Source organism: Macaca mulatta, chromosome 14 (assembly GCF_049350105.2).
Source record: "Macaca mulatta isolate MMU2019108-1 chromosome 14, T2T-MMU8v2.0, whole genome shotgun sequence".
Lineage (NCBI taxonomy): Eukaryota > Metazoa > Chordata > Mammalia > Primates > Cercopithecidae > Macaca > Macaca mulatta.
In genome coordinates this window covers 74503826-74528553 of record NC_133419.1, presented here as the reverse complement: position 1 = coordinate 74528553, position 24728 = coordinate 74503826, and the positions used below count along the sequence as shown (strand labels likewise).

General features: G+C 38.6%; 1 protein-coding gene across 8 annotated transcripts in view; it reads left to right on the top strand.

Moving 5' to 3' along the window:
* C2CD3 (C2 domain containing 3 centriole elongation regulator) overlaps positions 1 to 24728 on the top strand; it is a 155202-nt gene that overhangs the window by 52109 nt on the left and 78365 nt on the right. For 7 of the 8 annotated variants that reach the window (XR_013404127.1, XR_013404125.1, XR_013404124.1 and 4 more), the window contains 7 exons: positions 560 to 707; positions 7093 to 7247; positions 10237 to 10446; positions 10937 to 11049; positions 16408 to 16526; positions 19088 to 19210; positions 22234 to 22728. Coding sequence is in view for 4 of the 8 variants with exons in the window: in XM_077963780.1 (XP_077819906.1) it covers positions 560 to 707; positions 7093 to 7247; positions 10237 to 10446; positions 10937 to 11049; positions 16408 to 16526; positions 19088 to 19210; positions 22234 to 22728 (1363 nt within the window). In the remaining 4 variants the exon portion in view is untranslated. The remainder of the gene's footprint in view (positions 1 to 559; positions 708 to 7092; positions 7248 to 10236; positions 10447 to 10936; positions 11050 to 16407; positions 16527 to 19087; positions 19211 to 22233; positions 22729 to 24728) is intronic. The other variant, XM_077963779.1, reaches the window with a different exon arrangement.

Below are 24728 nucleotides of genomic sequence, written 5' to 3'. Positions count from 1 at the left end.
TCAAAATTCTGAGTTTATAGTTACTTATATGCTTATCTTCCTATTAGTTTATAAACTGTGTTTTATTCATTTTTTTATATTCTGTATAGAACTAATATCACCGTAATTAGTCCTAAATGCACATATTTTTGTTTATTGGAAGTGGGTGTATCTGTGAATTTTTTGCAAAATCAGTGTATAATATTTAACTCATTGAATTATACCTTTTTTTCTCTCTATCAGACTGTAAATACAACAAGAGTACAGATTGTGTTAGCTTAGCCATCTCTGTATCTTCCAGGACCTAGCACATAATAGGTGACCAGTAAATGTTTGTTGAATAAATGAATGAGATCACAATCAGTGTCAGTAGTGTGTTTTTGAATACTGGTTGTTAGCATCCCAGAGGAGGGGTAGTATAATTGGGAAATATTTATTCAGTAGTCTTCTGTTTAATGTGAGTCTTTTGTTTAACATATCTCCTTCCACATTTAGAACTTCAGAAAGTTTCACTAAAGAGAGAATAGTTCAGCTGAAACTTCTGTTAAAATTCTTCTGCTTTGTTTTCTTATCTCTGCAGTGCTGAATTATCCCAAGGCAATTTCTGGGATGGGCTAGGCTCTCCTCCAGATTGCCCATCTCCTGGGAGTGATGTGTATTGCAGCAGTGAACTGAATGACCCTCAGTATGACCAAAGTCTTCTGGAGAACTTATTTTATACAGTACCTGTAAGTCATTGAACCTAAAGCACTGAGAATTAGAGAACAAATGTATTAATAATATTAGTAGCTGGAGGCATGATACCACTTGCCAGACAGCTATGCATTTTACATACCTTACCTTACTTAATCATAATGACAACCTGAAGAAGAAAGTAGTATCTTCATTTTACAGATGTTGAGACAGGCCTAGTAGAATTTGAGTATTTTGTGCAAGAACATGTAACAAATAAGTATTAGAGCCAGAATTCAAATTCAAGTTTGCCTGAGTCCAAAGCCTATGGTTTAATTAATGTATTATATGGTTTCCTTAGAGCTTTTATAAGGAACAGCTGATGTAGTTACACCCTCAGAACCATCCTTAACTGGTATCTGTTAAAAATATTCCAAAAATACTTCTTACTCGTAGGAGACAAAACTCTTCTGGCCTGTGAGACAGGGATTCTCTTTTCTGGCAGCGCTGGTTTTTTCAAAGTTCTTTTTTCTGTCAAGCCTTATGCTCTTTTCACTGACTTAGCATCTTCTAGAGTCTATACATAGTAAGTCCAATCCCTGTTCCACAAGTAATTGTTTATATGTGCAAAGGTTCATACTCCTGATTTTCCTTTTCTCCAGGTCAAAAAAAGATACTGAAATACAAGGTAGTTTATACCAGCCCAGTAGTAAGCCAGTGAGGGCTACTACAGTTTGGAAGAAGCAGGGAAAACTTTTACATGAGATTGTTGGGGAAAAGCATAATGAAGAATAAAGGGTTTTAACTGAGACTTGAAAGATAGTGTTTTGAGAAGCAGAGAAAAGATACAAAATGGGTGTAGAAGAATGACCTGTGCAGAAAATCACATTTTTGCACTACAAGGGATCCAGTTGACTAGATGAGAATTTGTGTGGAAAAGAAGTTGAAAAGGCAGGCTAGCACATTGCAGCCAATCTGTGAAAGGCTTTTCATGTCAGGTGAAGAGGAAGTCACATATCACAAGAGTGTTTTAGGAATCTGAGTCTGGCAGCCATACAGGGGGGCAGACTGAAGAGGGAATAACCAGAAGCAGATAGGAAGCCACTGGGCTACGGGAAATATGAGAGAGAATGCCTGAATGAGAGTAGCAGCAGTGGGATTGGACACGAGGAGGTGGGTGAGAAAGACCTTAGGAACTGTTAGGATTTCATGACTTCCCACCTTCACAGTCATCACTGATAATATGTTCCCTATAGGATAACGAGGAAATATTTATTACATATTTATTACCCATTTTCTGTGTGCTAGGGACTTCACATCTTATCTATCATTTATTAAATACTTGGGCGGGTTGTTTGTTTGTTTTTTTTTATGGCTGAAACTAATGGAGCACTAAATACTGTTTTTCATTCATTATTTTGTTTAATTCTTTTTTTTTTTTCCGAGACGGAGTCTCTCATTCTGTCACCCAGGCTGGAGTGCAGAGGCATAATCTCGGATCACCGCAACCTCCGCCTCCCGGGTTCAAGCAATTCTCCTGCCTCAGCCTCCCGAGTAGCTGGGATTACAGGCACATGCCACTGCACCTGGCTAATTTTTGTATTTTTATTAGAGACAGGCTTTCACCATGTTGGCCAGGCTGGTCTTGAACTCCTGACCTCAAGTGATCTGCCCACCTCACTCTCCCAAACTGCTGTGATTACAGGCATAAGCCACCATGTCCAGCTCTATTTTATTTAATTCTTTTACCAGCTGCATGAGATAGTATTATCTCTCCTTTACATAGCATTAAACAAAAGCTTAAAGAGGTTAAGTACTAATAATTAAGTGGCAGAATTGGAATTCTCACCCTAGTCTATCTGACAAAAAGCCTGTATTTTTTTCTACTAGACCACAGTGTGTCGTCAGTCTTGAGCATGGTGTTAGAATCTGACCGTGAATGACCTCTCTAACTTTGTCTCCCACTTACACCCTTTACCCACCGGAGTCTCCAGCCTTACTGGAGTCTCATGCCACTTGACACTCTGAAACATTTTAGCTCTTTTTTTTTTTTTTTTCCTGTAAAGACAGGGTCTTACTATGTTGTCCAAGTTGGTCTCAAACTCCTGGCTCAAGCAGTTCTCCTGCCTTGGCCTCCCAAAGGGTTGAGATTACAGGCATGAGCCACTGCACCTGGCCTTAGCTCTTGTATCTCCCTATTTTTTGCTGGTACTAATCCTTCTACTTTGAATGCTGAAATGCTCTTATCCATCTGATAAACTTAATTCTTAAAGATCAACTCATCACCTCTGTGAAGAAATCATCCCAGACTTCTCCAAGCATAATTTGTTACCTGAATACCCATATATCTTGCACATATTTCTATTATAGCTCTTACCACGTTGTATGATATAGTCCCTTGTACGCAGGAATGTGTCTTCATTCTTTTTATTACCAGTACAGCAAAGGCCTGACAGATACCGAGTGCTCACTCAGTGAATACTTAGTGAATAAATGAATGTGTGAATGGTACTACATAATCCCCCATGCTATTTGAACAAAATAATTTTAGAAAATGTTTGTTGCCTGAAAGAAGGAGTGAACTAACTGACCATGAGACAGCGGGAAAGTCAAGGAGTTACAATGTTCCTTCCCCAAAGTCAGTGTTTGACATTCTTAATATTGAATAGCATTCACAGTGTGATTACCTTGTATTTTGGTACCTGAAATTCTTAGCTGTTGAGCAATGTAGTTTATGTTAACCTTAATTCCTTTCAGCCCTTGGACTCATCTAGATCTTGATTACCTTGTCAATAACCTTTTTTTTTTTTTAATACTTTAAGTTCTAGGGTACGTGTGCACAATGTGTGGTCTGTTTCATATGTATACATGTGCCATGTTGGTTTACTGCACCCATCAACTCATCATTTACATTAGGTATTTCTCCTAATACTATCCCTTCTCCAACCCTCCACCCCCCAACAGGCCCCAGTGTGTGATGTTCCCCACCCTGTGTCTAAGTGATCTCATTGTTCAGTTCCCATCTATGAGTAAGAATAGGCGGTGTCTGGTTTTCTGTCCTTGTGATAGTTTGCTCAGAATGATGGTTTCCAGCTTCATCCATGTCCCTGCAAAGAACATGACCTCAACCTTTTTTGTGGCTGCATAGTATTCCGTGGTGTATATGTGCCACATTTTCTTAATCCAGTCTACTATTAATGGAATTCGGGTTGGTTCCAAGTCTTTGCTATTGTGAATAGTGCTGCAATAAACATATGTGTGCATGTATCTTTATAGCAGCATGATTTATAATCCTTTGAGTATATACCCAGTAATGGAATTGCTGGGTCAAATGGTAATTCTAGTTCTAGATCTTTGAGGAATTGCCACACTGTCTTCCGCAATGATTGAACTAATTTACACTCCCACCAGCAGTGTAAAAGCATTCCTATTTCTTCACATCCTCTCCAGCATCTGTGGAAACAAACCTTTTTTTAGAAATAACTGTGCATATTGATAAGGATCCTTCGAAATGGAGCCTTGTAAGACAATGTTGTCCATTAGAACTTCCTGTGATGACAGAAATGTCCTGTACTCACATTGTCCAATTCGGTAGCCAGTAGTCACATGGGCAAGGACTTCATGACTAAAACACCAAAAGCAATGGCAACAAAAGCCAAAATTGACAAATGGTATCTAATTAAACTAAAGAGCTTCTGCACAGCAAAAGAAACTATCATCAAAGTGAACAGGCAACCTACAGAATGGGAGAAAATTTTTGCAATCTACCCATCTGACAAAGGGCTATTACCTAGAATCTACAAAGAACTTAAACAAATTTACAAGAAAAAAATCAAACAATCCCATCAAAAAGTGGATGAAGGATGTAAACAGATACTTCTCAAAAGAAGACATTTATGCAGCAACAGATACATGAAAAAATGCTCATCATCACTGGTCATCAGAGAAATGCAAACCAAACCACAATGAGATGCAATCTCACGCCAGTTACAATGCAATCATTAAAAAGTCAGGAAACAATAGATGCTGGAGAGGATGTGGAGAAATAGGAACGCTTTTACACTGTTGGTGGGAGTGTAAAGTAGTTCAACCATTGTGGAAGACAGTGTGGCAATTCCTCAAGGATCTAGAACTAGAATTACCATTTGACCCAGCAATCCCATTACTGGGTGTATACCCACAGGATTATAAATCATGCTACTATAAAGACATATGCACACATATGTTTATTGCAGCACTATTCACAATAGCAAAGACTTGGAGCCAACCCAAATGTCCAACAGTAATAGACTGAATTAAGAAAATGTGGCACATATACACCATGGAATACTATGTAGCCATAAAAAAGGTTGAGGTCATGCCCTTTGCAGGGACATGGATGAAACTGGAAACCATCATTCTGAACAAATTATCACAAGGATAGAAAACCAAACAATGCCTGTTCTCACTCATAGATGGGAATTGAACAATGAGATCACTTAGACACAGGTGGGGAACATCACACACTGGGGCCTGTCGAGGGGTGGAGGGCTGGGGGAGGGATAGCATTAGGAGGAATACCTAATGTAAATGATGAATTGATGGGTGCAGTAAACCAACATGACACATGTATACATATGTAACAAATCGCACATTGTGCACATGTACCCTACACTTAAAGTATAATTAAAAAAAAAAAAAAAAAGTAACCGGACAATCATGCTATTCAACGTAGCTACTAGCCACATGCTGCTGCTTAAATTAGTTGACATTACATAAAATTTAAAATTTATTCTTCAGTTGCACTCATCAATAACCATTTTTAAAAGTTGCCACTTAAAGGAAATCTTAAAGGCAAAAATCTTTGTAATTTTGCCTTTTAAAGTTGTATTGTGGTGGCGCGGTGGCTCACGCCTGTAATCCCAGCACTTTGGGAGGCCAAGGCAGGCAGATCACTTAAGGTCAGGAGTTCGAGACCAGCCTGGACAACATGGTGAAACCCTGTCTCTACTAAAACTACAAAAATTAGCCAGGTGTGGTGGCGCATGCCTATAGTCCCAGCTACTTGGGAGGCTGAGGCATGAGAATCACTGGAACCTGGGAGGCGGAGGTTACAGTGAGCGGAGATCATGCCACTGCACTCCAGCCTGGGCAACAGACCGAGACTCCATCTCAAAAAAAAAAAAGTTGTATTGCTTCCAAGAAGACATTCTTATCATGCTTATTTAAATTAATTTGTCCCCCTGTCACAGATCAACACATTATACCCCCTGACACGCTGAAAAAAGGGTAGTTTTAAATGATAGACTTAAAATAACTTTGGGTTTGTGTCCTGAATTTATATTAGCAAGCTTTGTATCTTTTTTTTTAAATGGAACCCAGTAACTATAATGCCATCTTCTCTCTTTATTTTACATTTTGTGATGTAAAGGGCTGATCAGTCCATTGCAGTAGCTGCCTTTTCTCAAAATAAAAATGAATTGCAAGGGGCTTAGCCATTGGTTCCCTCATTAAGGAAATTTGTGACCTATATATAGTAAACAGTTCATTTTAGCAAGATTAAAAGCAGAATGAATCATTTGTAGTATAGAATGGTGACAAAAAGTAGTCTTGGCTGGGTACAGTGGCTCACCCCTATAATTCCAGCACTTTGGGAGGCCGAGGCGGGCAGATCACTTGAGCCCAATAGTTTGAGACCAGCCTGGGCAACATGGCCAAACTTTAACTCTACAAAAAATACAAAAATTAGCCAGGGGTGGTGGCACATGCCTGTAGTCCCAGCTAGGAGGCTGAGGTAGGAGGATCACATGAGCCCCAGGGAGGTCAGGGTTACAGTGAGCTGTGATTGTGCCACTGCACTCCAGCCTGGCAACACAGTGAGACTGTGTCTCAAAAAAATAAATAAATAAGTAGTCTATCCAAATAATTAGGTGACATCGTCCAAGTCATTTGGCCTCAAACTATGGTAGAAATACAGGCTTTGAAGCCCATGGAGATCAAAATCTGGCTTTACAGGTATGGTTCATAAACAAGCTGCCTTACTTTTTTCAGCTCTGATTTTCTCTCTTGTAAAAACTGAGATAAAGGAACCTTGTAGGAATGTGGTGAATGTTAGAAATATACATGTAGCATTAAGCATAATACCAGACATACAGTCTATAGTCAATAAATAATTATTATTGTTATTGAGAATTTGAAAGAAGAATCTACCTTCATTTATTTGCTTTCAACTGAACTTGTAGGTTATTTTTGTGAACTTCAGATTATTTTTGTATAACCAGGAGAAATACAGGATTATCTTCCTGGTGTCAGTTCTTTCTTTAAGAGAGTGATGTATGTACAGAGAAGAACTTGCTTTCTTTCTTTTTTTTTTTTAGAACTTGCTTTCTTTAGAGAAATGTTTCGTTGCCACAATCCCCAAAGCAGCTGTCTTTTAGTGTCTCTGTTTCTTCCTCTCCATAGAAATCTGATACCAGCATCAGTGATTTCCTCAGTGAAGAGGATGATGTTGTCCCTTCTAAAAAAATAAGCCAGTCAACAGCTTTTGCCAGATCGTCTAAGGTTCTGGAGTCAAGTGATCATAAGCTGAAGAAGAGGTCAACAGGCAAGAAAAATAGGTGAGCTGCTCTGTTTATTTAAAGGTAAACGCAAAGGAATATTATTTTCACAAGATCTCCTAAGGTGAAATGACCCATTTGTCCAGCACCATTAGAGTGATTAAGTTGCAATAACTCAGTAAACATTGTAATTCTTAAAAATGTAATAATCTGAAAAGATGGGTACTTTTTTTTTCCATAGGTTTTGGGGAACAGGTAGTATTTGGTCACCTGAATAAGTTCTTTAGTGGTGATTTCTGAGATTTTGTTGTACCCATCACCTAAGCAATATGATACTGTACCCAATTTGTAGCCTTTTTTTTTTTTTTTTTTTTTTTTTTTTTTGAGACAGAGTTTTGCTCTTGTTTCCCAGGCTGGAGTGCAATGGCACGATCTCAGATTACTGCAACCTCCACCTCCAGGATTGAAGCAATTCTTCTGCCGAGTAGCTGGGATTACAGGCATGCGCCACCATGCCCAGCTAATTTTTATTTTTAGTAGAGACGCAGTTTCTCCATGTTGGTCAGGCTACTCTTGAACTCCCAGCCTCAGGTGATCCGCCCACTTTGGCCTCCCAAAGTGCTGGGATTACAGGTGTGAGCCACCGCACCCGGCCTCTAATTTGTAGTCTTTTATCCCTCACCTTCTTCCCACTGTTTCCCTCAGTTTCAAAAGTCCATTGTATCATTCTTATGCCTTTGCATCCTCATAGCTTAACTTCCACTTATGAGTGAGAACATACAATGTTTGGTTTTCCATTCCTGAGCTACATCACTTAGAATAATGGTCTCCAATTCCATCCAGATTGCTGCAAATGCCGTTATTTCGTTTCTTTTTTATGGTTGAGTAGTATTCCATATATATATATGGAATTTCTTTATCCACTCGTTGATTGATGGACATTTAGGCTGGTTCCATATTTTTGCAATTGCAAATTGTGCTGCTATAAACATTCGTGTACAAGTATCTTTTCCATATAATGACTTCTTTTCCTCTGGGTAGATACTAGAAGTAGGATTGCTGGATCAAATGGTAGTTCTACTTTTAGTTATTTAAGGAATGTCCACACTGTTTTCCATAGTTGTTGTACTAGTTTACATTCCCACCGGCAGCGTAATAGTGTTCCCTTTTCACCACATCCCCACCAACATTCTTTTTTTTTTTTTTTTTAATGGCCATTCTTGCAGGAGTAAAATGGTATCGCACTATGGTTTTGATTTGCATTTCCCTGATCATTAGTGATGTTGAGCATATTTTCATACATTTGTTGGCCATTTGTATATCTTCTTTTGAGAAGTGTTTATTCATATCCTTAGCCCACTTTTGATGCGATTGTTTGATTTTTTTCTCGCTAATTTGTTTACATTCCTTATAGATTCTGGATATTAGTCCTTTGTCAGATGTATAGATTGTGAAGATTTTCTCCCATTCTGTGGGTTGTCTGTTTACTCTGCTGACTGTTTCTTTTGCTGTGCAGAAGCTTTTTAGTTTAATTAAGTTCCATCTATTTATCTTTGTTTTTGTTGCATTTGCTTTTGAGTTCTTGGTCATGAAGTCTTTGTCTAAACCAATGTCTAGAAGGGTTTTTCCATTGTTGTCTTCTAGAATTTTTATGATTTGAGGTCTTAGATTTAGTCCTTGATCCATCTTGAGTCGATATTTTTATAAGGTGAGAGATGAACATCCAATTTCATTCTTCTACATGTGGCTTGCCAATTGTCCCAATACCATTTGTTGAATAGGGTGTCCTTTCACCACTTTATGTTTTTGTTTGCTTTGTCGAAGATCAGTTGGCTATAAATATTTGGCTTTATTTCTGGATTCTCTATTCTGGTCCATTGGTCTGTGTGTCTGTTTTTATACCAATACCATGCCGTTTTGGTGACTATGGCCTTACAGTATAGTTTGAAGTCAGGTAATGTAATGCCTCCAGATTTGTTCTTTTTGCTTAGTCTTGCTTTGGCTATGTGGGCTCTTTTTTGGTTCCATATGAATTTTAAGATTTTTTTTTCTAGTTCTGTGAAGAATGATGAGGGTATTTTGATGGGAATTACGCTGAATTTGTAGATTGCTTTTGGCAGTATGGTCATTTTCATTTTATTGATTCTACCAAGATAGGTATAATTTAAATGGTTAAGGAAGAAAGCAGGATTCTAGGTTGTATGTGTACTGTAATCACGACTATGTAGAAAATATGCATAAGGAAAGCAAATGAGAAGAAATACACAAAAGTGACAATAGTAGTTACATTAGGATAGTGGGTAACTGAAATAAGGTCTGTGTCCCTTCTAGAAAAACCTAAATTTGTAGTTTCAGTCTCTGTACTCATGTGTATTGTATATATGTGTGTGTGTGTGTGTATATATATGTGTGTGTATATGTGTGTGTGTATGTGTGTGTATGTGTGTGTGTGTATATGTATATATATAGTATTTAAAAATTTTTTTGTACTGCGAGCATAGATTCCAGTTACCCTGAATATACACTCTCAAACCTTTAGATTATAATTGTTTTTACATTTTTTGAGATTTCTTGCACTATAGGACCAGAATTCTGATAATTAAGGTTGTTTCCAATCCTTGATAACTTGTGAATCAAGATGCTTGACTGGGTGTGGTGGTTCACACCTGTAATCCCAGCACTTTGGGAGGCTGAGGCAGGAGGATTGCTTGAGTCTGAGTTCAAGACCAGCCTGGGCAACATAGTAATATCTCATCTGTACAAAAAATACAAAAATTAGCCGGGTGTGATGACCCATGCTTGTGGTCCCAGCTACTTGAGAAGTTGAGGTGGGAGGATCATTTGAGCCCAGGAGGTCAAGGCTGCAGTGAGCCATGATCATGCCACTGCACTCTGGCCTGGGTGACAGAGCAATACCCTGTGCAAAAATAAAAATTAAAAAATTAAAACTTGCTGCCCTCCCTCTTTCCTCATCTTGCCTGTGCAAACTAGATTGTTTCATGTGAAGCCTGTAACAGTATGCCTCACTGCTCGTGTGAACTCCTTTCAGAAATTTGGTTGAACAACAGATGCTCTCAGAAACTCCAGAAGATACCCAAACGATGACACTAAGTGTGGATAGACTGGCCCTTTTGGGTAGAACACATTCAGTCAGAATCATCATTGAAACCATGGGAATTCCTCCAGATAATCATCAGATGACCCCTGACAAAAAAAGCTATGCTGGTCCACCACCTAAGGTGACTACAGCAAAAAAGCGGTATGTCTCTAACATGAGAAAGCTAAATTTGACATTTTTCGAAAGTGTGTGTGATGATAATAATCAAAAGTTGTATAATACTGTGATTTGGGATGTGTTTTCATATGCATCATTTAATGTACAGAAATATACTGAATCCCCACTAGATCCCAAGAACTGTGTAAGTATGGGACTAAAGAAAATTAAGACACAGACTCTGTTCTTACATATCTTACAGTTAGCAAGACAGAGAAACATTTAAATGGCTATCTATAACATAAGGCTTTAGGGCCCAAAATAGATGTTTTGTATTAAAAGTGCTGTGGGAACGCGAGAAAGGGAACCTTTGATTCTCTGACAAGGATTGGTGGAAAGCTTTGAAGAAGAGGTAAGGCTTCTGAGTACTAGAGGTCCTGAAAATAGGACTTCAAATATATGTTGGATTTATCAGACGGAAATTAGGTTTATTGTTTGGTTAGTTTTTAATCACTTTTTTTGTTTTTCTTTTTAGCACTTTCTTTGTAGAATATCACTTTCCTGTGGGCTTTTCGGAAAGCGGATTGGGAAAGACAGCTTTGATCACTGAGGTTGTTCGACTCGCCTCCAGTAAAATTACAAATGGAAGTAAGAGACACACTGGTTTTCTGCACCTTAGACATTCTGACTTTGGAAGAATTTTTGAATTCGTAATTACTCATTTGACTTTTTTTTTTTTTTTTGACATGGAGTCTCGCTCTTTCGCCCAGGCTGGAGTGTGGTGGCGCAATCTCTACTCACTGCGGCCTCCGCCTCCCGGGTTCAAGCAATTCTCCCATCTCAGCCTCCTGAGTAGCTGGGATTACAGGCGCATGCCACCCCACCCAGCTAATTTTTGTATTTTTTAGTAGAGACGTGGTTTCACCATGTTGGCCAGGGTGGTTTCGAACTCCTGACTTCAGGTGATCCGTGCACCTCGGCCTCCCAGAGTGCTGGGATTACAGGCATGAGCCATCATGCCTGGCCTCATTTGACTTTTGTAGTATCATAAAATCTTAGAGCTAGAAAGAACTTTGAAGTGAATCTACTGTAATTTCTGTATTTTATAAGGGAGTAAACAGGCCCAGTGATACTATGACTATTCTAATATAAGGCAGCAGGTCACTAGTAACATAACTGACTAGAACTCAAAAATTATGATGCTTAAATCATTTTCTTTCAACTGTCGCCATTTTTCTTCTTTTAAAACAACTTTAGCAAGACATAATTTACATACTGTACAGTTTACTCGTTTAAAGTATAAAATTTTTTAATTTTTTTTTTTTTTTTTTTTTTTTTTTGCGACGGAGTCTCATTCTGTCGCCTAGGCTAGAGTATAGTTGCTTGATCTCAGCTCACTGCAACCTCCACCTCCTGGCTTCAAGCAATTCTCCTGCCTTAGCCACCTGAGTAACTGGGATTACAGGTGCGTGCCAGCATGCCTGGCTAATTTTTGTATTTTTAGTAGAGATGGGGTTTCACCATGTTGGTCAGGCTGGTCTTGAACTCCTGACCTTAAGTGATCCACCTGCCTCGGCCTCCCACAGTGCTGGGATACAGGCATGAGCCACCATGCCCGGCCAATATTTTCAAGGCTGTGCAACCATCAGCACAATCTAATTTTAGAACATTTTCATTCCCCTAAAAGAAGCCCCATACTTACTAGCTTTCACTTCCCATTTCCCTCTTTCCCCAGCCCTAAGCAACTGCTAATCTTCTTTCTGTCTCTATCAGTTTGTCCATTCTAGGTGTCTCATATAAATGGAATCATGCAACTTGTGATTTTTTTGACTACTGTCTTTGACTTACCATAATATTTTTAGGTTTCAAGTTGTAGTATATATCAGTCCTTCATTCCTTTCTATGGCTAATACTCCATTGCATAGATATACCACATTTCATTTATCCTTTCCTCAGTTGATGTCCTCAGTTGATGGACATTCAGGTTGTTTCCACTTTTTGGCAATTTTGCATAATGTTGCTATGTGAACATTTGTGTACATGTTTTTGTATGGACCGTGTGCTTTCATTTCCGTTGGGTATATATCTAATGGTAGAATTGCTGGGTCATATGGTAACTTTATGTTTTAATTTTTTCAAGAATTGCCAGACTGTTTTCAACAGTGGCTGCACCATTTTCCCACTATCAGTATATGAATGTTCTGATTTGTCTACATCCTCATCAACACTTGTTACTTTCCATTCTTTTTTATTCTGGTCATCCTGGTGGATGTGAAGTGACATCACATTGATTTTGATTTGCATTTTCCTTGATGGCCAGTCATGTCAAGCATCTTTTCATGTGCTTATTGGCCATTTATATATCTTCTTTGGAGAAATGCCTATTCAGATCCTTTGTTCATTTTCAAATCAGACTCTTTGTTATTGAGTTATAAGAGTTCTTTGTATATCCTAAATACAAGCCCCTTATCAGATCTATGATTTGCAAATATTTTCTCCCATTCTGTGGGTTGGCCTTTCACTCTCTAGATGGTATTGTTTACAGCACAAAAGTTTTTCATTTTTATGTACTCTAGTTTATCTGTTTTTTTCTTTTGTTGCTTATGCTTTTGGTGTTGTCTTTTTTTTTCTAATTTGTTTTAAATATTTCAGATACAGAAAAAGGATAATATAATAGACATTTATGTTCCTGCCACCCAAAATTACAGCCACTTTTCTAATATATTCTGAGGATACCTTTGCCTTGGTTTTCCAGTTTGATCTATGAATAGTTAGTTCATCAGTGTTAAGTTTCTTCTCTGGGAAGTAGTTTGAGAAATAAAAGATGTGGTCCTAACACTCCTACTACATAGTCAAATAACTTTTCCTTTACAGCATAGTAACATGGGATTTTTAAATTTTTACTTTGCTTTGTTTTGTTTCCTTTTAGAACTAGATAATCCATTCACATGGTTCAAAATTCAAAAGTTGCATCCTTGCAGACAAACAAGGTTGTTGCTTTTATATCCTTCCTTAAGCCATTATAGATAGATAGCCAGATAGATAGATAGATAGATAGATAGATAGATAGATAGATAGATGTGTGTATGTGCTTGTGTGTGCGCACGTGCGTGTGTATCAGCAAATATGTTTATTCCAGGGGTGTCCAATCTTTTGGCTTCCATGGACCACATTGGAAGAATTGTCTTGGACCACACATAAAATACGCTAACACTAACAATAGCTGATGAGCTTAAAAAAAAAATCACAAAAAAATCTTACAGTGTTTTAAGATAGTTTACAGATTTGTGTTGGGCTGCATTCAAAGCCATCATGGGCCACTTGTGGGCTCACAGGTTGGACAAGCTTGGTTTATCCCTTCCCCCACCTCCTGTCCTCCATGCTTCTGCAAGTGTTAGTGCACCATACACAAGTTGAGTGTCCTTTCTTCAAAGTGGTTAGAACCAGAAGTATTTAGGATTTCAGATTTTTTCAGATTTTGGAATATTTGCATATACATTAATACGATATCTTGGGCATAGGACCCAAATCTAAACATGAAATTCATTTATGTATCATATAGACCTTATACGCATAGCCTGAAGGTAATTTTGTACAATGTTTTAAATAATTTTGTGCATGAAATAAAGTTTTCACTGCGTTTTGACTGAGACCATCACATGAGGTAGGGTATGGTATTTTCCACTCTGGCATCATATTGGCATTCAGAAAGTTTTGGATTTTGGAGCATTTTGGATTTTGAGTTTTGGGGTTAGGGCTGCCCAACCTGTACGTGGTTCTGCACCTTGCCTTTAATCTTAGGAATTTTTGCATATCAGGATATAAAGAGGAAAGAGGAAACTCACAGATGAGGAAAGAGGAAACTGAGACGTAAATTAATTAAGTAGCTTGTGTAATATCACACAGCTGGTTTATGGTAGAACTAGAACTTCAACCTAGCACCATTTCGATTCCAAAATGTGCCTTAATCTATATTGCTTCTTAAACATTATTTTTATTTTTGGCCACAGTGATTGATCCTTTCTCTGTTTTTCTGAGAAGGATTATATGGGAAATGTGGAATAAGCATTGAGCCAAGAATTGCAAGACTGGGTTCTAGTTCTGATTATACCACACACTAATCATGCACCTTAGGCAAAATCACTGTCTTACCTGTGGGCCTCTCTTAATAATAATATGGATTAGACTAGGTATTAATCTGGATCCCTTTCAACTCTTGAAAAAAATCTTCTCTGGGACAGTGTTAGCAAGTTATTTACCTGAATTTTTTCTTCACTTACTGCCTTAACTCACAGACAGAATACATCAGTTATCCAAGCCCAAAATAATACAGTTGTGAGTAGCAGTTTTGATCAACTAATTCCAAGTTTGTAAAATTGCTTGCAGCTGGCATAATGTAAATTAACTTTACTCAGTGGTGAAAAATAATGAGCTTAAGAAACAGAGAATTATATGAGAAATATAGTAACAGTGCAAGAACGTACCTAAGTAGTAAGGAGAAATTGAAATAGGATTCTGTTTGTACATAAAGAATTTTACAGTGTCTAAAGTGCTTTTTCCTTTATTACCTCAGTTGATCCTCCCAGCACACCAATGAGGTGCAAGTGTTATCTTACTTCCCTTTCCCAGGTAGGGCAACCAAATAAACTGATCTAGTGGATGTGGGCTTCCTGGGCCCAGACCTTTTGTTCGTAGTTTCTGTGCATTGATCCACACAGCAAGGTCCAGATCCTGTCCAACAGTGCCAAGAAAAGTATAGAGTCACCAATTAATATGGCCAGAGATGAATAGAGAGATCGGTAGGTTAAAATGGGTCATTTGAATGAATGCTAGAAATAGCAGATTCTCTTCATAACTGGGCCTCTTGTGAGGATTCTTCAGATTCATGATCCATTTTAAGGGCCTTAGCAGTGAATGGACAGGAAGATCATTTTATAGGTGATAAAGTGTTTCTGAGGTGGTAATAATAAACAATAGAACTGGAGCTTAAACTTACATCCTTTGACTCTGGTGTCAAATTCTTTATTTTATTTTATTTTATTGATTTATTTATTTTATTTATTTATTTTTGAGACAGAGTCTCGCTCTGTTGCCCAGGCTGGAGTGCAATGGCGTGATCTAGGCTCACTGTAAGCTCTGCCTCCAAGGTTCATGCCATTCTCCTGCCTCAGCCTCCTGAGTAGCTGGGACTTCAGGCGCCCACCACCTCGCCTGGCTAATTTTTTTTTTTTTTTTTTTTTTTTTTATTTTTAGTAGAGACAGGGTTTCACCGTGTTAGCCAGGATGGTCTCAATCTCCTAACCTCGTGATCCGCCCGTCTCGGCCTCCCAAAGTGCTGGGATTACAGGCATGAGCCACCGCACCCGGCCTCAAATTCTTTTTATTTACTAGTTAAAACTCTATAGCCATGAGCACAAACTCAAATACCACCATCACTTCTTCCACTTACACTTATAGCAGACACCCCTTCCTTTCCACCCAAGAGACAGACTGTGCTTTGCCTGACACTGCTAACATCAGTACCTGATACCTTGTTTGTGACAATAGGAGTGTCCAGAAGATAAGTTTATTTTTGTTGTTATAGTTTTTTATTCCATTCTTCTATTTATCTGTTTATCCCTCATTGTTCCACCTCCAGGCAGCCCCCTTCTTTTAGTATACTACCTACCAACTTGTCTTTTAAAAACAGTCCTATTACCTAAAACAAAGTGAAGTGTATAGGTATGTCTCCTTACACATCCAGTACTCATGATCGGCATTCATTTCTCATAGCAAAGCAGAGCAACATAGCACTGCCTGTCTTCTGTGTACTATCTTCAGGGTTTTCTCTTTGTCCCTGCTCATTCAGTCCTACAGCCCTAGCACTTTCTGTGAAATTACACTGACAAGATTTCTGCAGGAGATTTTAATTAAATTTGAAAGGGAAGCAGGTGGTATCAAGGCATGGATTGATGATGACTTCAGTTGGGTGGTGTGACATGTCTGTGTGTCTGGTTCTCCTTACAGAGGTGAAGTTCCAGCAGCGATTTGTGTTTCCAGTACAGTTTGGTGGCCCAATGATAGAGCACTGGTGGAATTCCAACCTCACTTTCCAAATTTATGCAAAGAAAACTCCACAGAAAAAGGTACTTTGAATGATTTTGGCCTTTGCCTTACCTTCACCCCAGGGATTTGGAGCATACCTAAAACTATATTCTTGCCTAAACTAGGAATCTTCAGGTGCAGGCAGTACTAATAATCCATTGTTATTATTATTATTACTACTACAAATCTCTGCTGTTTGTCATGGGCCAGATGTAATACTAAAGACTCTACCCAAGCACACTATCAATTTTAATCACCACAACTCTGTGAATTAGGTACATTATTATCTTCATTCTACAGATGAAGAAACTGAGATTTGGTGAAATAACATGTCCAAGATCACTCAATCTAATAAAAGAACCAAGACACCATCCCAAATCTGCTGTCTTTAGATCCCAAGTTCTTAACCTCTTTATTGTGCTGTTCCCTTCTAGAGAAAGGTAGCTATATTGATACAGGCTATCAGCCTTAATTTGAGATTTTACTTCCTGTTTGCAGGCAGAATACATAAGTTATCCAAGCCCAAAATAATACAGTTGTGAGTAGCAGTTTTGATCAACTAATTCCAAGTTTATAAAATTACTTTCAGCTGGCATAAAGTAAATCAATAAACTATAACAAGCAGTTTTTACTTCCTTCAATAAAAGAATAGTCTTTATAATCTTTTGACCTCTTATTTGGTATGGATAGCATGAAGAACATCTTGTTTTCTTTTGCTTTTTTCAGAAGACATATACAATACAGGTCCTTTTTGGAAAATTATAGCAAAATAGAAAGGGCGGGAAAGGCATCATTTCATAACTCAAAATAAACTCTATTAACATTTCGATGTATTTACATTGAATCATTTTCCTATACCTAGTTAATGGCATTTTTTTTTCTTTTCTTTTTTTCTTTTTTTCTTTTTTTTTTTTTGAGACAGAGTCTCTCTTTGTCACCCAGGCTGGAGTGCAGTGGCGCAATCTCAGCTCACTGCAAGCTCCGCCTCACGGGTTCAGACCATTCTCCTGCCTCAGCCTCCAGAGTAGCTGGGACTACAGGCGCCCGCCACCAAGCCCGGCTAATTTTTTTGTATTTTTAGTAGAGACGGGGTTTCATTATGTTAGCCAGGATGGTCTCGATCTCCTGACCTCGTGATCCACCCGCCTTGGCCTCCCAAAGTGCTGGAATTACAGGCGTGAAGCACTGCGCCTGGCCAGCATTTTTTTTCTAATTATAAAAGAGTTTTACATATTTTTGTAGAAAAGTTGAAAAATAATTTTTAAAAGGCAAAAATTGCCTGTAATTCTGTCACCAAGAAGTAACTATTGTTAGCGTTTATGCCTATCTGCATTGTCTTTTTCCAATTAACAAAATATGTTATATAATTTTGTATGTAGGTTTTATTCTTTCTTTTTATCATTTAGCATTTTGAGGGTTTTTATTCATTTTCTTCAAAAATATCTATTTAGTGTTTTCCACATAATTTTGTAAGTATTTGAAGGTTTATGATATACATGAATTAATACCCTTTTATCAACCATTATAACAAATACAATTAATATTATTAGAAACTTTTAATAAGTGTCATTTTAATGGCTGCATGTTATGCCATCATGTGGATGTGCTATATAATTAGCTTAATTCCTGATTATTGGACAACTAGGTGTATCTCATTGTTAACTACTTTTAACATATACGTATTTGTGTATAAGCTTTTTATGCATTGTTTCTTATTTCTTTGTGTGTATGTGTATGTATGTGTGTGTGTGTTTGTGTGTGTGTGTGTGTGACAGAGTTTTGTTCTTGCTGCCCAGGCTGGAGTGCAATGGCACAGTCTCGGCTCACTGCAACCTCAGCCTCCTGGGTTCAAGCGATTCTCCTGCCTCAGCCTCCTGAGTAGCTGGGATTACAGGCACCTGCCAACATGCCCAACTAATTTTTTTATATTTTTAGTAGAGACAGGGGTTTCACCATGTTGACCAGGCTGGTCTCGAACTCCTGACCTGAGGTGATCTGCCTGCCTTGACCTCCGAAAGTGCTGGGATTACAGGCATGAGCCACCGCGCCTGGCCTGTTTATTATTTCTTTAGTATAAATTCCCAGAAATGAAATTAGTGGGCCAAAGAGCATAAATATTTAAAGCTTTTAATATTTGTTACCAAATTTGCCATCTAAAAGCATATTCCCAGTTTATATTTCCAGCTTTACTCAAATGACAGCCTCTTGTTTCTCCATAGCCTTGATAGCATTAGATATATTAAACTTTACAATTTCCCTAGTTTTAATAGCAAAAATTTGTGACATCTAAATTTTATTTGTTATTTTTAATAATGAAGTTGAACATTTTGAGTAAGAATTAACTCTTAGTGATAGAAAAAGATAATCTTCCAACCACTTTGTGGCTTATAAAACCCTCTGTATTCTTATAGACAGAAGTAACAAAAACCAGAAGAGAGACCAAAATATGACAGAAAGTGGGATCTCAGAGTTGTCTTAGATAATTAAGCTTTTTTCTTCCTGCATGGTTTCCTTTATAAGCCATCATATGTTGTCACTTTAATTAAGATCTCCTGTGGCTTCTCTTTAACTAACCAAAATGTTCTCTCTCCTTCTTCCTCAGCCAGAAGTCATTGGATATGCGTCACTTTCTTTGCGAGCTGTCATTCAATCAGAGCTGCTTTCTTTCAGTGATCAACTTCCAGTGCAACAGGAAAATGATCAGATTGTATTTGGCCCCCTCAAGGTATGTAGATACACATTCAGGAAGTCAGAAGTATTTGCTGAGTATGCATTATTGGCTGGTACTGATGATGTAGCAGTGAACAAGAAAAGCAAGGTCTTTGATCTTATGTAGCATCTCTTGAAATAGAGCAGTGGAAGTGCTATGAAGGAAATAAATGGTATGATGGGAGAAAGTAGGAGATGGTGATCACGGAACATCTTTCTATGGAGGTGACATAGAAGGTGAGATCTGAAGAATAAGAGGAGAAAGTAAAAAACACAGAGACCATTCCAGAGAGAATAACAGATGCAACAGCCCTAAAGCAGGACTGGACTTGGAGTCATCAAGGGATAGAATGTTGCCAGAGGATAGTGAGCAAGAGAGAGATTGGTAGAAAGTAGAGTTGAACGGTCAGGTAGAAGCCGTATCATCAGAGCTTTGTAGGTAAGGTAAAGAGTTTCAATTTTAGCCTAAGATCCAAGGAAAGGATGTTGAAGCGTGGGAGTGACATCATCTGATTTCCATTTTACAAGAGAATAGACTGCAAGAGGAAAGAGGGAGGTGGTCTGTGGCATTAGTCCAGAAAAGAGATGATTGATGGTGGCTTAGACTAGAGTAATTGGAATAAAGAAGGAGAAAAGTAACTAAGTGTGCCTGATAGAATGAATTCTGGTATATAATTCATTGGAGAGAGGGTTATTTCCTTGTATTCAGGTGAGTTAGGATTTCTTAGATGGCAGAATCAGGGTGTGTGGCTTCAGTATAGCTTTGTCCTGGTGAGTTTTAAAAATCAGCCGGATGCAATGGCTTAAGCCTGTAATCCCAGCACTTTGGGAGGCCAAGGTGGGCAGATTGCCGGAGCTCAGGAGTTCGAGACCAGCCTGGGCAACATGGCTAAACCCCATCTCTACTAAAAATACAAAAATTAGCCGGGAGTGGTGACATGCGCCTGTAATCCCAGCTACTTGGGAGGCTGAGGCACAAAAATCGCTTGAACCCAGTAGGCAGAGTTTGCAGTGAGCCAAGATTGTACCATTGCACTCTAGCCTGGGCTGCAAAGCAAGACTCTGTCTCAAAAGAAAAAAAAAAAAATCATCACAGCCATGCCTAAAACATCCTGATGACTCCCAATCACCCAAAGGATAAAGTACAAGACTTACTATATGACCCTGGCCTACCGTTCAGCCTTCTCTCCTACAGCTTCTCTACCAATAACTATGTCACACTATATAAAGAATCAGTAAGGTATCATACTGGTTCATGCCTCTGTGTTTTGTCATACTGCCTTTTCTTCTTGAAAGCCTTCTCTCTCTTCTTGGTCTTAGTAAATACCACTTTGCTTTAAAGACTTACATGATTATTATTGCAAAAAATTAACATCACCTTACTCTTGTGCTATCCAAGTTATAGTTGTTGCCTGCCTGGTTCATTCTGGACTACAAAGTTTAAAATCAGAAAGGGGTTATAAATAGGATTGATCAACTAGAAATTTTTTCTATTCTGGCTCTTTTGAGAGAAATACTATTCTGGATAGATTGCTGTCTATATTCAATAGAGTAAAAGAACCTTGGCCGGGCATGGTGGCTCACGCCTGTAATCCCAGCACTTTGGGAGGCCGAGGCAGGCAGATCACGAGGTCAGGAGATCGAAACCATCCTGGCTAACACGGTGAAACCCCGTCTCTACTAAAAAATACAAAAAATTAGCTGGGTGTGGTGGCGGGTACCTGTAGTCCCAGCTACTCGGGAGGCTGAGGCAGGAGAATGACATGAACCCGGGAGGCAGAGCTTGCAGTGAACCAAGATCGCACCACTGCACTCCAGCCCGGGCAACAGAGAAACTCCGTCTCAAAAAAAAAAAAAAGAACCTTGCTGTGTAACACTTACGAACACTTATGGATTTCAGATCAAAGAAACAGCAAGAACCTTTTACCCTTAGTAATTGAGTCTCCTGACAGTTAGTGACCACTTCTATTCTTCAAATTCATCATTTATCCTGCATCCCTTTTCTTTTTTACTTTTTAACATTTAGACTTTTTTTATACTCTTTACACAGACTCCCCAATTCTTACTATTTGTCACATTTTCTTTATAATTGTCTGTCTGTCTCTTCACTGTCTCTCTTTCTGTCCCTTTATCTCCTTCCCCCATACATATACATGCACATTTTTTTCTGAACTATTTGAGAGTAAGTTGTACATCATGCCTCTCCCCCTAAATTCTTTAGTTTATATTTTGTGTATTTCCTTAGAACAAGGACATCATCATGCATAATACTCTAGAGTTTTAAAAGTCAGCATAGCATTGATGCTATATCTACAGGCTGTACTAAGATTTCACCAATTATACCAGCGCCTTTATAGCAAATTTTTTTTCTAGTCAAGGATTATCTATTGCATTTTGTCAGATCTTTCTAATCTCTCCTTTAGTCAGAAACAGTTCTGCAGCCTTTCTTTATTTTTCAGTACGTTGATTTTTTTTTTAAAGTAATGCCGGTTATTTTAAAGAATGTTCCTCCACTGGGATTAACCTGAATCACTTATGACTGTGATGATTGTCAAATGGTGATTTCTAACTCTACCGTCTCTTGTGCGTTTATTAATTGGCATTCTATACGGAGGAGCTGTTTCTTCTCTCATATTTATTTTATATCAGGATGGATTCATGGATTATTATTCAATAGGTTATAATCCATTACTGTTACTCATTCTGATGCTGAAATTGTCCTAGATTTAGCCAGTGGGAGCCTCTTCAACTGGATTTCTGGGTCCTTTAAACATGTCTCCATTCTTTTCTGGGAACTTTCTTCTATTCTGGCTTAACTTGATCTTCCAGGTTCATCTTCTGTTATTGATAAATCATCTGTCTAGTTTTTCTTAGTCTAGCAAGTTAATGTATATGCATTCTGTTAATATTCTTACTATTAGAGTGTTTGAGGATGAGTTAATTCATTTCCTAATAATCTGATGTTGTTTCCAGCCTCAAAATTCTAATTCCAATTCTAAAGGACATTCTTACTGACTCTTCTCTTTTTGTGTTTTATAGGTAACCATGGAGCTTGTTACAGATAACAAAGATATCACTGGTGTCAATACTAAGTTAAGTGGCAATACCCATTATACCCCACTTTGTGCTCCTACAAGTCCAAATAAGGCACTACCAGAACTTAACCAAGATATGACCTATACCAAAAATCCACAAAACTTAAATCAAATTCATGAGGAAACTGCAAAGAAAGCACAGAACTTGGTGCTCCCCACCCGAAAGTCACCAAGCCCTCTAGCACCACATCCTTCAACCTTCATGGCTATGCCAGCCTCCCATAATTTAGTTATTCAGACGAATGGGTCAACAAAAGAGAGTGCTTTGCTGTTGCATGTGCTGTTGATGGTGCCAGATGGGAAAGATTTTATTAGTGGAGAATCTGAGAAACAATCACCATGCAATGTTTATTTAAATTGTAAACTCTTCAGCACAGAGGAAGTCACCAGATCTGTCATCGCATGGGGCACAACACAACCGGTCTTTAACTTTTCTCAGGTAACTTTGTACATTCCATATCCATTAGAGGAATATAGGGGTGGGAGACAAATGCTTCCCAAATTATAATTTCATCTTAAATCTAGAATGTTCAGACTAGCAGGAACCTTTGTAATTATTTGGTGTACAGATTCAGTCCCACTATTGGATGGAAGAGGGAAAGGCATTGTCAACATTTTAAAACTTTTTGTCTTTATTCTGTCTGAGTTCACATGGTTTCTCTCTGTTTCTTTTGCCTGAGTTTTGGGATTCTATTCCTTTCTGCTTCCTCTAAGACTTTGATTAGTTAAACCTCCCCATCTTTCTCCAATCTCTCCTTTATTATTTTATTTTATATATTTATCCTCACATTTATTCTTCTCCCTACTTTAGTATGCATCTTAACTTGATTTTTCTGTATAATGTGGTGCTTAAGTTGTTTTCTTTCTTGGTTTTTGTAACTTTACTGTCTTATTTTCTTCCTCACTCGAAGCTGTTCTTTTTCAGTCATTGGGCCAGAAGGAAAACTAGGAAAAGCACTTTGGGAGGCTAAGGCAGGCAGATCACGAGGTCAGGAGATCGAGACCATCCTGGCTAACACGGTGAAACCCCGTCTCTACTAAAAATGCAAAAAATTAGCCGGGCATGGTGGTGGGCAACTGTAGTCCCAGCTACTCAGGAGGCTGAGGCAGGAGGATGGCATGAACCCGGGAGGCAGAGCTTGCAGTGAGCCGAGATCAACACTACACTCCAGCCTGAGCGACAGAGCGAGACTCCGTCTCAAAAAAAAAAAAAAAAAACTAGGAAAAGGGTGGTAACCCTAGTACTTCTTCCTTTAATTGTTGGTGCTTCCACTCATTACTGTATTGCTGGCACTCTTCCAAATCAATCCACTTTTCCCCATGATCATCACATCTATTCACACAGCTTCAGCAGTCATTTTTATGACGATAACTTCCACATCTACACTTCTATATATGCCAGACATTTCCTTTTAGTTTGAGATTTCTGTATCTAACTGCCTGCTGGTCATTACCACCTGGATATCTCAGTTTACACTTGTCACCTAACACATTGCCTGGCACATACTGGGTATTCAATAAAGATGTGTAAATGAAAGAACGAATTCAAACATGTTCAAATCTGAATTCATCACTTCTTCCAAATCTGTTCTTCCTCTTTTTGTCTGCCCTAATTCAAATTATAATTTACTCAGGCACCTAAATAGAACCTGTTAGTTTTCCTTGACTCTTTCTTCTTTTTTTTTTTTCGAGACAGAGTCTCACTTTGTCGCCCAGGCTGGAGTACAGTGGCGCGATCTCAGCTCACTGCAAGCTCCGCCTCCCGGGTTCAGGCCATTCACCTGCCTCAACCTCCCGAGTAGCTGGGACTGCAGGTGCCCACCACCACACCCGACTAATTTTTTTTTGTATTTTTAGTAGAGACGGGGTTTCACCGTGTTAGCCAGGATGGTCTCGAGCTCCTGACCTCGTGATCTGCCCACCTCGGCCTCCCAAAGTGGTGGGATTACAGGTGTGAGCCACAGCGCCCAGCCCCTTGACTCTTTCTTATGTAATTACTTACCAAGTCTGATAGATACTACAAACTTAATTCTCTGGAACACATCTCTTTACCTTCACTGCACTGCCACTGCTTCTATTTAAACCTTCACCCTCCTTCCAAATAGCCTTCAGACTGGTCTAGCTGTTTCCCAGTTCTCTTTATGTCCTTTGCCTCCTTTATGCACCAATGAGAATGACCTTTCTAAAACACTAACCTGAACATTTTACTTCCCTTCTTAAAGCCTTTCCGTGATTCCCTATATCCTTCAAGATGGAATGTAAATCCAAGACCCTTTGGAAACTGACTGTATGTACTTCTCCAGCCTCAGCTCCTGCCACTCTTCCCTTTATACTAAATAACCCAGCTGTGCTCAACTACTTAGAGTTTCCTGAATATTCTCTTCTCCTACTTCTGTATCTTTGTATGTGCTCATTCTTCTGCCTTAAATTTCCTTTAAG